At 40.5% G+C, this 13,629-nt stretch overlaps 1 protein-coding gene across 1 annotated transcript in view; it reads right to left on the bottom strand.

The window, feature by feature from the left end:
* Nucleotides 1–12,931, bottom strand: part of LOC144721148 (thrombospondin type-1 domain-containing protein 7A-like) — a 182,920-nt gene extending 169,989 nt beyond the window's left edge. The window contains exon 1 of the mRNA XM_078598543.1: nt 12,874–12,931. Coding sequence (XP_078454669.1) covers nt 12,874–12,931 — 58 coding nt within the window. The remainder of the gene's footprint in view (nt 1–12,873) is intronic.
* Nucleotides 12,932–13,629: the final 698 nt, after the last annotated feature.

The raw sequence follows: 13,629 nt of genomic DNA, 5'->3' as shown, positions 1-13,629 counted from the left end.
CCTCCCCACCCAGCCCCACCCCTCCCAGCCCCACCCTTCCCAACCCCCCACCCAGCCCCACCCTCCCCACCCAGCCCCTCCCTACCAGTATTAACCAAAATACCTCGCAGATCTCGTCAAGGAGCATGAACCATCACCCAAACTCCGGCCATCCTCGCAGCAGCTTTTGGATAACCATCGAACAAAGAAGCTCACTGCATCGCGCGCGTTCAGATGCGCTTCTGCGGCCGTCTGGAACGCTCTTCCGTCTGATATTAGGGAGCCACTGGAGCACTGCAATTTTTTTTATCTAGATCTGCTTTTTCTGTTTAGTTTGTTGTCCTTTCCCCGGCACTTCCAATTGGCACGATTGGCTACGTACGGCGCGAAAGAAGTTCAACATACATACGTGCATAGTCAATATGGGATGGGGACGGCGATAGAGCCCAGAAGCTCTAACAGATATAATTCGTCATTGCTGTTAGCTGTGTGCAGTGTGTTAAAGACTGTGCCACCTCTCCACCTCCGTATATAGTTTTCATATAAACATTTTTACGTGACAATAGTATGTTTTAAGAATAGCTGTGGATTATGGCGAAAACACATTTTTTTTGTTTAAATATTCAAGAGATGAATTTGTCCTCTAATTTTGTAGCTGTCATTTATGAGAGGCCATGAGCAATTTTCAGTTTCGCTGGAAGAAAAGTGAAAGGAATAATACAAACAAAATCTCATCTATCTGCAGGGGTAGTGACACACTAATGGCAGAACAGTCAAGTACCTGAAATCTATAAGCTTTTTGTGTCATCACAGACCTCAAGTGTTATAAATGTTTGGAATGCTGCCAATTGCACAGACTGCTTGAAACTCAACAATAAAAGGACTTATTTTTTCAACACAAAGGCAAATATAAAGATCCCCCATAGCATTATAGACCACTGGGACAAGTGCTGTTGGTGGGTACCTATCAAGGCGTACATGGTGCACAAGGGGATGGTGTGGCCAGTATTCGACCCTGCCACCTATGTCTCCCCAGTTCTGATGATTAAAAACTACACCAGGTACTTATTTGCAACTAAATGAAACTAGGGGTGGCCCAGAATCGGCACAAATATCACTTGCTATCAATGTTCACCAACGCTGGGAATCACATTCAGATGACCGAGTTAATTGTGCAGTGTGCTAACCACTGTACCTATCACTCCCCACAAAACACACATGCACACAGAAAATATTGAGATTCTCGAAGCCAAATTCACATATATTTTTATCAAAAATGGGAGGTCAAATTAGTTTATAATACTGTCAAGTGAATACGTTGGTGGAAATTATAAACACGTTTTTGTGAACATTCTACATTTGAAAGATGAAAAAATAGATTGAGGTAAAGTAAAAAACAAATTAGGTTAGGTAATTATAGGTAATGTAATGACGATGATATAGATAGTTTTATCTGTAATTATTACGACAAAAAAATTGGCTGACACATTTAACATAACAATGGGAGCTTTAACAGTGATCAGTCTTATTCCATAACTAGATTCTTTATAAAAAAAAATTAGATTAAGGTGAAATGTGACTAATTCTTGAATATAAAAAACTATTTTGGTGGGATTTGTATTTAATAGCCTGCAGGGAGCAGTTTGTATGTAAGCTATTTTTTGTCATAAACAGTATCTCAGTCACGATATAAAAGCATGCCTTGAATTAGTATAATGGATTGATGATTCGAACAGAACAAGGACGAACAATTGTATTCACACAAGAGTGAGCGAAGGTTCAAAAAATCACTTTGCTCATATCTGCTGAGGTCAAATGAGAACATTAAAGAGTAAACAGAAACTGCGTCTATGCAGTTGAATACAGTACGGACGGAAGGAAATAGAGGCCTCCGATTAAAAACTAACCGACAAAGGAAGGTTCTTGCTTGAAAGTATGACCTTTTTTAAAGAAAGATCAAATGGCATGCAAAAACAATTCTACTAAACAAAATAAGAGGAGGGGACAAAAGTGAGATGCGAGATGGCAAAGGAGCGTGCGAACATAATGAGGGGAGAGGGGGGGTGGCCAGGGTTTTCATAAACTGTGTGCCCAGTGCCCACAAATAAAACATTAATTTGCCTTGCCATATCTGTGCAGTTGATGGCATGTGCAGCTGACACCGCCCAAGGCTAATTACGAGTGAACTCTCTATATGCTGAGCCTTTGAAGAGCCCTATCTGCACACATGTGAATAAGAAGTCTTTTGCGAATAATATTTTTTACATTTCATCTGAAACAAGTCAAAAATCTTCTGGATTTACTCCGTTATTGATACCATGAGCCTGATTTACGTGGAGTTTGTTCTCACATTTTTGTATTATCCGCTGTAATTTCTGGCATTATCTGTAATATCTGCAAAAGCAATTCTGTCTAATTCAAGAGACATATTTGGTCCAAATCACTGTATGGAATGAGTGACGCCTGTATATGCAAAGAATATCTCACAGCCGGGAGATTGTCGAAAGGAATCGAAGCTGTAAATGCTGATGTCAGCACACTGATCCTGCCACCAGACGAAGCTGGCCAATCAGGCTCCATCCATCTCACACGTGAATTCACACATGCTAATGTGTGCGTGAAACTTATTTTGCCCTTCACCGTGGTGCGGAATGTCGCGTAAGGCATATGAGAGACTTAGCTCTACATTCTGCCCCCATTACTGGGCTCTGTCATAACCCCACCTTACTACAACAATGTTGGGACATGATGCAATGGTGACATGATAACTGGAGGAGTGAATGTGATTTTTCAAGAAATTAACCACATACGAATTACAAAATGTGTAATATTTCATATGTTGTGCAACAGCGGTAGTTATTCCATCACTTTGTGGCACAATGACAGCCAAAATAGCTAGATGAATTTGGCCTATGTGTTTTTAAAATTACACCCCTGCATTGCAGTTTTTCGATTGAAAAAGTTTGCAACTTTTTGGAAGTGTTGCTGCTGAATTCATGTTAAAAGTTGTCCAAATAAACATGTTTTCATAATATTATTTCAAGAACAAGCTCTTATCCAATGCAATGAAAACTGCTTAACAAGCAATGCATCGAAGTTTAAATGAATATTGCCACGAGAACATTTTACGTCACCGAATTATTGACAGGTTCCAAATCTACAATGTAACCGTGGATATTTTTGCTATTTCTAACTGTCGTATTAATTAGTATTACTATCCTTGCGTCAAGGTCACCTTGCAAAATGTCATCCAATCCACTGGGGTTTATGCTCATAAAAAAACACATTTGCAAAACACTGACACCACCTGGCATAAGTTGTTTTTTTGCGTTTTTTATGCATGGAATGCTACGTGGTCTTTAACACATTTCCAAAATGTCAGTGTAAAGCTCATCACTTTATAAAGGATGGCCGATAATGGAAGGCCGATAATGAATAAGAACCATATTCCACCTTTTTTGTTTGCTCCGTTTGATTTTGCCTTTTAAAATAAAATAAAAAGGTTTTATACTTTGTTAAAAAGTGGAATGTATGGGGAAGTTAATCCCTCAATCATAAAAATAGATGTAAGATAAATATATAACGAACAGCTTGCGTTGCTGTTGCCACATGAACCCCATATCTCGGAGGACAAATGTTTCTTATATAATTATTTCCACAATTATTAATCCATTCTGGAGCTGTGCAACAGTGTATTGGGGGACTTTATGCCAGTAAATTACAGCTTGCATGCTCTGCACAAACCCTGTGTGGGATTACAGTAATCTGCATCTGTACAACCATCTGTCAACCAGTGCCATACATCCCTCCTCATTATATGGACCGCACACGCTCCCTACCACCCACACCACATCGCCAGTGCTCCATTCAATCAAAGCAAAAAATATTCCCTTCCGCGATGTCTCCCACGTACGTGTGTGTGCACGACCGTGCAACTAGTATTGGGTACTCCCCTTTGCGATTCACGCTGTCAAGCGAGTCTATTAACACAGGCATACGTGTAAGAATGTTGGACAATATACAACAATTGTGTAAAATACATTTTCAATAAGAGCATTACTCTATAATTGACATTGTAATCAAGAATAACGTAATGTAAGATGAGGCTATGTGGAAGCATAATGAGTGTTACGTGAGGAATGCTGGACCATGGTTTCCAAACACAAAAAATGTGTCAATAAAGTGTATTGTACATTCCACATCTGTTCACCTTATATAGCAATTTTGAAACAGCTCAACATCTACCCCTTAACAACTTTAACCTTATTTAACATAGATTAAAGCATTTAGGCGTTAGTTACCCTTAGATGTACTGATTGGCAAGACTTATGTTCAAGTGCTTATCTGTGATGGATTGATTAAATTGTGCATATGATTGGCTCCCTAAACATCTATAACAGTCATCCTAAATTCTCCAAATTGACCAAGTCTTACAAAATCGTAACGATACTTAAACCCATGTACAAAAAATATTTTGCAATCATATTTCCCAATCTGGTAGGAACGTAATGCCATATCATCATTATTGAAAGTGGCCAATTGTATTTCATTAGGTAAATATATAATACACTAAAATGGTTCTAATTAAATATTACATTTTAAAAGGTGAATTTCAGATTGCATATCGATTGGAATAACCAACTTAAAGGTCACAATTTGTCGCATTAATATTAGCATATACATATATATCCAGGATAAAAAAAGTGAACATGTTTAAATAAAAAATGTAATGAACGTTTTTTTTATAGTGTACTTAAAGATTAATAACTCTACATAGACACATACAAACGTATGATCAGAAATACTATAAAACTGTAAGTTACTATTTTATCTAAAAAATAATAAAAACTCAATAACAAAGTGCTAATACTTCCAAGTGTGACACTGCACTGGTGACATTTTGATGGCATTTGCTATGCACACAACACATATTGATTTGGTAAATTCTGATTTTTTTTATATGGTTTGTCTTGCAAGTTTGCTTTGGTGATGCATTTTTATCTGCAACTGTTTTCTGTAAAAAATAACTGGCCGAACTGAAATTGTTTTATATATTGCATATATACACATAGATAGTCCAAGGCAACTTATCTGGAGACCAATTTCCCCCGATCCTCCCACGCCCAAAATACAAAACAGTCACCACCCTTAACATTAACAAATAACAAGGCGAGGCTGTGGAAATTGCTTTCAAGATAAGCTGAATAATATCTTATATATACCGTACGCATACATGTATCATATACATAATGTACGCACACGTGAACAACTGTATATATGGTTGAGTGTTAATAGGGTCATACGTAAAGTGTGCTTCCCAGTTGTCTACCTGCCAAGGGGCTCATTAGCACAACGACTATGTAAACAAGACGAACCACTGAGTCGCACGGCTGCTTCATCAAACAGAGCTGAAATCCCATTGCTTAGGTCAGCCAAGGATGGCCTCGAAGCAAATTACTACCGACGAGTATTGCGTTCCACCTCGTACCCACATCCACTCTCAACACCCACGCGCCACACTTTACAAATCAGGGCCAAGTGAGTGGGCAGATTGGGGGGGGGGGGGGCATACCTCACGTGCTACGGGAGGCTGCGTAACGAGATTCAGTTCGCCGTGAGAAGAAAGACCCCACAGATTGCAGATTCATCAAAGCCGAAAAAAATAACACATTTTGGGGTTTCTATATTCAACCTGCGGAATCTGTGAGACACACCTGTTGTCATAATGGAGGCAACAGAGAATGCTTGTGTTTATTTTATTTTCTATGGCGCAGTCATTACTCACAGCAACTTAATCATGTGCGTGGAAGGTATTTTTTATTTTGTAAGTAACCATTTTTCATGACAGGACTGCCTTTCTAGATAACAAAACGTGGCTACGCTGCAGGATAGTTGTATTTTTTTAAAACGCAATGTCATTTAAAAGTACAAAAATATTTATATTCGGCGTTTGTGTATGCAACCTGGGAATTCTTGCCGTATTTCGGTGTCATTTGTGGTTTACGTTTCAAATTGTTAAGATAACTCTGCAACAATTCCGTTGGGTATCAAACACAGGCTTTGTGAAGTGCACAGTGATTCAAATGCAATCCAATAATAGCGAGGGCTTGTGGAGAGACGGCGGGAAATATTGATAGCAGAAAATTAGCCAAAGCGTACCAGTCATTCGCACAGATGTTGTAGTCGGTTTTTTTGGGCCGAGTGCTCCAACAGTTGAAGTGCGAACACACACTGGTCAAATGCAAAATCACATTTGGAGCCTGCTCTAAGGGCAGCAGTGTACTGTACACATTTACGTGCACTGCACGGCAATGCCCTTTTCACAAAACAACAGGTTTCTTGATGTGCACTGCCCTTTTGCCATGGAAACTGACAATCTGGGAAGCCCCCCCGAGCTAAGCAAGCTGTATTTATAAACCAGAGTAAATACATGCGTTTGTTTACAATAATGCAATGACGTAGAAATAGATATAACATGTAAATAATTAAGACACAATATATGTTCGTGAAAGATTAATTTGTGTATGCATTTAAAGCCGTCTTAGTTCCACCGCAAGTGGGAAAATTATATCAGAACCGGTCCTGTATGCCACTCCGTGCACCAACCCGCACTGACCAACGTGAAGCATAGTTAACACCTCTGCTGGCTCGGCACGTGGTGCCTTCATCCAGCAGTGGATTTCACAAAGATTGTGGAGTTATTGTATTTATCAAACCGGCTATGCTAGGCATGGTTGAGCCCTCTTTATCCCCGCATATCAGAGGTTTAAGATAGTTCGGCATCGTCATGGATTATGGTGAACATGAGCCAGCTGAGACTCCATTGAAAAAGGTGGCCACCGTGATTTTGATCTGCTGAAAATGTGTTTAAAAGAAGCTTGCAACCGTACATTCAAATTCAACTGTCAGTCCCTCAAGGAACGGTTGTTATTTTAACTAATCTGTGTATGCCGAGCAGTCGAAGCTAATTATTACTTTGCAACTACATGTCCCAAAATCGATAATCATGTTTTAAATGTTACTTTTAGATGTGTAAGTACATATCCAAATTAGGCAGTTCCACTGCAGTATAACTGTGTTTAAATTCGCAGTGACATCAGTCCAATGTTATAAGTTATTCGTTGAAATTTTGAGCATGAGTTTGCAAGATAACTTGGGAATGAACAAGGTGCGTGCACGTTGGGTCCTCAGAATGGTGACGTGCAACATCAAGAGGGAGCGTCTGGTGACTTATCATGAAAACCTTGACCCTATAAAGGCAATTGGTACGAGTTTTAGAAGTGACGTATTACCAGTGATGAGACCCGGATTTAACGCCATGGCCCTGAGTCCAAACGGCAGTCTAAACAAGTGGCCACAACAACTGCAACACTCAAAAAAACTCAAGTCAGAGCACCACTCTGGAGGCAAGATCACGTGCACCATTCTCTGGGACACTAAATGTGTGGTGCTTATTGACTTCATGCCACACAAAGAGACAATAAACGGGTCGATATTATGCGTATTTTCTCCATCGACTCATGGAAAAATGAGATACACACCCTTGCTTCTGCATGGCAGTGCAACAATTGCAAAGGCCAATAGTGTCAAGTGTCACCGCTTCAAGAAGACCTCCACATGCTGCCGATTCTCCAGGTCTGGCACCCGGTGGCTTTCACTTGTTTCCCAAACTGAAGGAGCATCTGTATGGATAGCTTTTTTGGAGATGATAATGATGAGCTGAAGGACGCTGTGCGTGAATGGACTGGAAGATAATTTATTTCTGTCGAGAATCGAAAAGCTTCCAGGAACGATATGAAAAAAGACATTGTTAATTAGGGTTACTGTTGAAAAATAAGGTGTCTCTTATACGTGTTTTGTATATATATGAGGCTCAATACTTGTTGATCCAGCCTCATGATTACATTTAATGCACCGGGCTTCAACAAACACAATTCCAGGAATAACATAACGACCAAAAGCTACAGTCGGAATCCCAAGTCCTCCTGAAAAACACATTCCTAGCACCCTCCCATATATAGCATAAATATGCCCCTGGATCCTCCTGGTAGCAGAGTGGGGGAAAAATGTTGGAGGCAAAATATCCTCTCATTGAAAATTACGATTGTGTGTTTCTACACCAGAAAAAACCCAACCATTAACGAGTTAAAGAACAGATCCAAGGAATCACAGGTCTTGGGCAGAGACTGAATCAACGTACAGTAATTTTTTGAACCAAAATACTTCATCATTATCATTCACGATCGCACCTCACACAAATATAAAACTCAGTCCCAAAGCGCTTACGGAATTACGAAGCATGATTGACCAGAGCGCTGCACATAGGTAGTAGAGAACACATGAACTTAAATCACAAAAGGGTTTGCGAGACAGCCAATAAACTCGTATACACTGCAGTGCATCATACAATAACGCACAGGACAACTAAAGTATAAGTGACATCGTGTGCTCCGAGACTGTACAGAATGAGCGTACGTGCAGAAATAACCCAGCTGGTCATCATCATATCGCCAGGCCTACGACCAAGTCACCTGGAATGCACCCAAACTCATTCGATCTGAGAAGCTAAGTGGGACTGAGACTGAATAGTTCTTGAGTGGGCGACTACCAATGCACAACACGTTGCTATAGACTGCAGAGGGCTACGAGGTTGTGTAGCAGAGGGCAGTGAATAAAACAAAATGTGCCACGACTCTACTGTGCATCTGTACACTCCCCACCTCCACCAGCCCACACTGTGCAGGATGATAAAATACGGTGGAATAGGGGAACCAAGAGGTACAACATGGTGGAGGCAATTCATCATAATAAAAAGAGTCGAGACTAGAACACTAACTACATTTAAGAGATATTTTGGTCTCAGGAAATAAAACTATTTTCTGCATTGTTTATTATTATTATCTGAGGTACTGAACGTTAGCTTCCAAGAACAATCTATTCATTTTAGAGCGAGAAAAAACAATTGCGCATAGTGTATAGTTGGAAAACGTATATGATGCGTGTGTGCATTTATCTGTGATTTATTCCTATACAATTTGAATCTGTGTTTTAATGGAAAGGTTTATGACCAACTTCCTAACACAATGCATGCATTCGTTGTTCTCTATTACATGCATGAAATGCGCCGTGCAAACTAATGAATGCTGCGATTATGTAATTATGTGTGAGAGCACGTTCTCGTCTACACAAGTTTTCACTCATAAAGTAACTTGTTAGGAGAAAAGCAAGCCTGTAACCGTGGAAACATGGCTGTAAATATGATTGTAAAACCCCTGGGACATTGTCTTAAAATTATAAGTGCGTCTTCTTTAACGAGACATGATTAAATACGTAACCTCTTAAAATTCCACAAACCTTTGTCATGTCTATTGCACATGCTGTGGGCTTACTACACAATGCGCTTTGAACTGTCAAAACATTTCCATAAAGCAAGCAGGGTAAAGTGCTGTAGGTAGATCGAGATTTAAAAACATCATGTGCTGACTCTGCAGAAGAACTGGACAATATATATGTAGCGTCGTATGAGTTTCTTTATTTTTTTTAGGTATTCACTCTTTTACATGCGTGAGTGATCTCAGAATATTAATTTAACATACTGCTAAAATATTTAGCAGTACGGTGCAGTTATGTGTAAAGCTACGGGCTAGAACAATATGAAATCGCTCAACATCACTTCAGCGTGAGGAAAAGGGCTGACATGTGAATTGCGTGGGGCCACTTGGCTTAACTGAAGATTTCCTTCATATAATAATCAAGTGCAAGTTTGTATATCCCCTGTGCATTTTTATCCCCCCCAATACGTAGCCAAGTTCAGAATCTTATATTGCCGAATAATGTATGTTGTTCATGCCTAGGAGTCAAACCCAAGTCGAAGAAATCTGCACGCAGTACAATATCCAATAAACACCATAACTCCACTTCTAACTCTTCATGCAATCTCATATTCATGCACTCCCACTGGCAAAACGTTACCGAATGGAAGTTGAAATTACCGAGCAATAAAAGTAAAATTGGTACAATTTTAATTGCCTTGTAAAAACTGCAATTGCATAGTCCACGTGCATTATTTCAATTGAACGGTTTTAGATGTGAATATAAAATTATAAACAATATCCAAAGTTGAATGCTACACCCATCATAAACAGCCAATAAAGACATTATAAGGCATTCTATAATTATCTTGACTGCAGAAGTGCCAAGGTGAACGCTGATCATCAGCAGAAACAATCTGCAATAGAAACATCTAATAAAAAAAACAATTGATGGGTTACTCAAGTGAGCCTAATGGCATGCAATATGCACTGTAATGTAGGTCGAGGTATCAGATAATGAATTTAATAAAAACAATAAAAATGCAAAGTTATAACTACTAATATAGCCTCTCAATGTAATTTAATATTCTAAAAGACAAAATGGCAATATTGGACGCTTCATATATAATAACAATAAAAGTGAATCAGATTACGCATGATATATCTCAACCACAGAAACAAATCAACACAGTCATTCAGCATTCAGAGAACACATTCAAGTTTACAGGACGTTCACATTCGATCTATTGTTCACAGCGTCGACAAACAAACAACCAACATAGGCACGCCTTATGCTGTTCAGTGTAACACCATATTGAATGCCCTCGTGCTATCAACCCTCCAGCCTTCAAAACATCAGAGCAGCATTTGTGAAACACTGGACCTGCAGGTGCCCATTTATGGAATCCACCATTTCGTTCATACTTGCTTTTCTAAAACAACAGGTTTGAAGCCAATGTGGCCCTGCTAGTGATCCAAAATCCAAATAACAATACAGGTGATTTAGTGTAAGTGCAGCGACACCGGGGGATGTCACTGTACAGTGCCGGCCCTAGAGAGGCACGGCGTGCGGTGTAACGACATCGCGGACACCACGATGATGTGGGTGTAGTACCGGCCCTAGAGGGGCTCGGTCAGCGCTGATTGACAGCGCTGGGTGGCATCACGCTCGGCGTGCAATGCCAGCCCTAGAGGATCGGGTGTGAGAGTGCTGGCCGTCGGGAAGGGGTTACTGAAGGCCGTGCACTCTGGTTTGACCCGAGAGGACACGCGACCTGTTAGGTCTACACAGGGGCCCCAAGTGGGGAGCTAGGGGTGGTCACGTGGTCCGGGTCGAGATCCTGCTTGAGAGTTCTGGAAGGTGGGCGTGGCCAAGGGCGGAGCCAGCCACGCCGCAGTGGATAGAAGCCGGGTCCCTCAGAGGGACCGGCGTTGTTGTTCATCCTGAAGAAACCTTCGTCTACGTTCTACAGTCTCTCCAACACGTGGACCTGGACCCAAGCTGTGGTCCGGTCTGTAGTAGCTCATTACGCTGTAATTAGTGTAGTTAGCCTGGTGGTCACCACCATAGGTTGTTATTATGTTAAGGGGCAGTTACCCCGTGTGTTGGTGTTCAATAAATGTGTTGCCTCCAAGAGCACGTCTGCGACTCAGTTTAACTTACTATATAAGCATTAGGTGATTTATTGTATTCACTGGGCTTGTAACACCACATCGATCCATGAAATAAAATAAATTGTTACGTTTACAATATATACATCGAATTAAATGTGAGAACCAATTATATAATTACCAATAACGATTGGTAACAAGTGGTAACAGATTGTAAAAAAATTACCCGTAAAAACAAAGTTTTTCACTCTAAATCCTTCATATGCGTGGCGGCTAGAGTCATCTCGTCCTCTGGCTTGAGATGGCTGCCACCTATGGGTCAGATGATTGCCTGCAACCATTAAGCAATTGGTAATTAAATATAATTTATGTTTTCCTAAAAAGTGTAAAATTTTGGAAAAAAAATTCACGAAAAGAAATTGTCACGCACAACGAGTCTGTGTGCAAGATGTCAGCTCGATTGGATCACGGGAAGTGGGTTAAAAAACGACCGAAAGATTTGCACGGTCGTAAGCGCGCAAGCAAGCAAGTGAACTTAATATAAAGGATTTAAAAACATTCATCATCAAATCTCAGCCAAAGTCAATCCACTGCAGAATAAAGGCCTCCCAAATCTGCTGGCATATCTCATGATTTTGCGATATAATGCACCAAGCACCTGCCTGCACATGAGCTTATTTCATCGCTCCATCTCTTTGGAGCGATTAGCACGGTTGACTACGTACGGTGCGAAAAGTTAAATATACATTTTTAAAAACTGTCTCAGTGTCATTATAAGCATGCACGTCTGCATGTTTCTTTGGGACCTGTAAATTTTTATAACTTAAAAAAAATATGTATATAATGAGGTGTAAAGAGCAATAAAGATAAATAGCAAGTCGCAATACTAGGAAGTGAGCATTAATGAGTTAGCACAAGCGACTTTGAACGATTAAGAACGGTAAAAAGTGATGACAACCAGAAAAAATGGATAATGAGCAATTTTTTCGATTTAAAGCTTCCGTGGCTGCAGGGAATCATATTCTTGGTTCTTTCGGTAATGTCACGTAGAAGGGAAATAAGAAAATAAGAAAAATAAAACATAATAGAATTCTCACGACGTTTAGGCCAGAACAGAGCTGTTCTTTCCGACAGCCCTGCTCTTCACCTCAAGACGGCTGCTTGCGTTGTGGCCAAAACGTCGTGAGAATTGTATTGTTTATTTATGTTTATTTCATTATTTCCCTTCTACGTGACTTTACCGAAAGAACCAAGAATATGATAATGAGCAAAATAGCAACGGTTGGACGCTAACGAAGCGGTAATGATTTACAAAGAGCAATAAAAAAAGCGCTGCAGGCAATAATGAGTGATGGTGAGCGGCGACGAGTGATAACACAGTGTGGCGAGTGATAGCGAGCGATTGCACGCGTCAGTGAGGCAAATTTAGCAACAACAACAACAACAGAAAGCGATCGAGAATGGAAGGCACCGGCACGGGACTCAGCACCGCCGCTGCAGCCGCCCTCCTCCGAGGGCAATCGCATCATCGTTGGACGCAGCGGTGCACCGTCGACTTCGCGATTTTGATTGAGCGAGCAGTAACAGGAATTTGTTGAGAACAATGTGATAAAGAAGGGTGCAACGTTTTGGCTCAAGAACAAGTGCCTCCGATGGGCACGGTCAGCTACGTACGGTGCGAAAGAAGTTCAACATACGAATACGAGCGAGGCAAAAGTAAACGTGCAAAAAGTTAGCTGAAAAAAGTGGAAGGCAAAAACTGGGAAAAAAATTGCAGAATACTGGAACCTAAGGCGATTATTGAATGTGGATTGGAATCGAGATGATCAAATGATGAGGTGAATGACAGCAGGATGAAAACTGAATGCAATCATGAAGAGCCACATATCAATGTGCTTAATCTCTTCAATGTATATTGTCACCAATGACATGGCTGACCAACATGGACAGTGATAAGGGGACGTCCATAAATGACGTCACACACCTAGGGGGGAGGGGGGGTCAGACATTTGTGACGATGTGTGACGAGGGGGGGGGGGTGAGAAATGTGATGTCACATCAAAATGCGAAACTTTAAATAAATATATACAACACGTTCTACAAAATTAAATAGAATTTTTAATAAATGTTTTCTCCTACAACATCAGAGTGCAGCGGCACATTAAATACGCACTACAATGACAATAGTTTAAAGCGATTTGACGTCATATTTGAGGGGGGGTCTGAC

Source organism: Lampetra planeri, chromosome 10 (assembly GCF_965212315.1).
Source record: "Lampetra planeri chromosome 10, kcLamPlan1.2.h2, whole genome shotgun sequence".
Lineage (NCBI taxonomy): Eukaryota > Metazoa > Chordata > Hyperoartia > Petromyzontiformes > Petromyzontidae > Lampetra > Lampetra planeri.
Note: the sequence above shows the minus strand (reverse complement) of the source record. Positions and strands in the feature narration are given on the sequence as shown.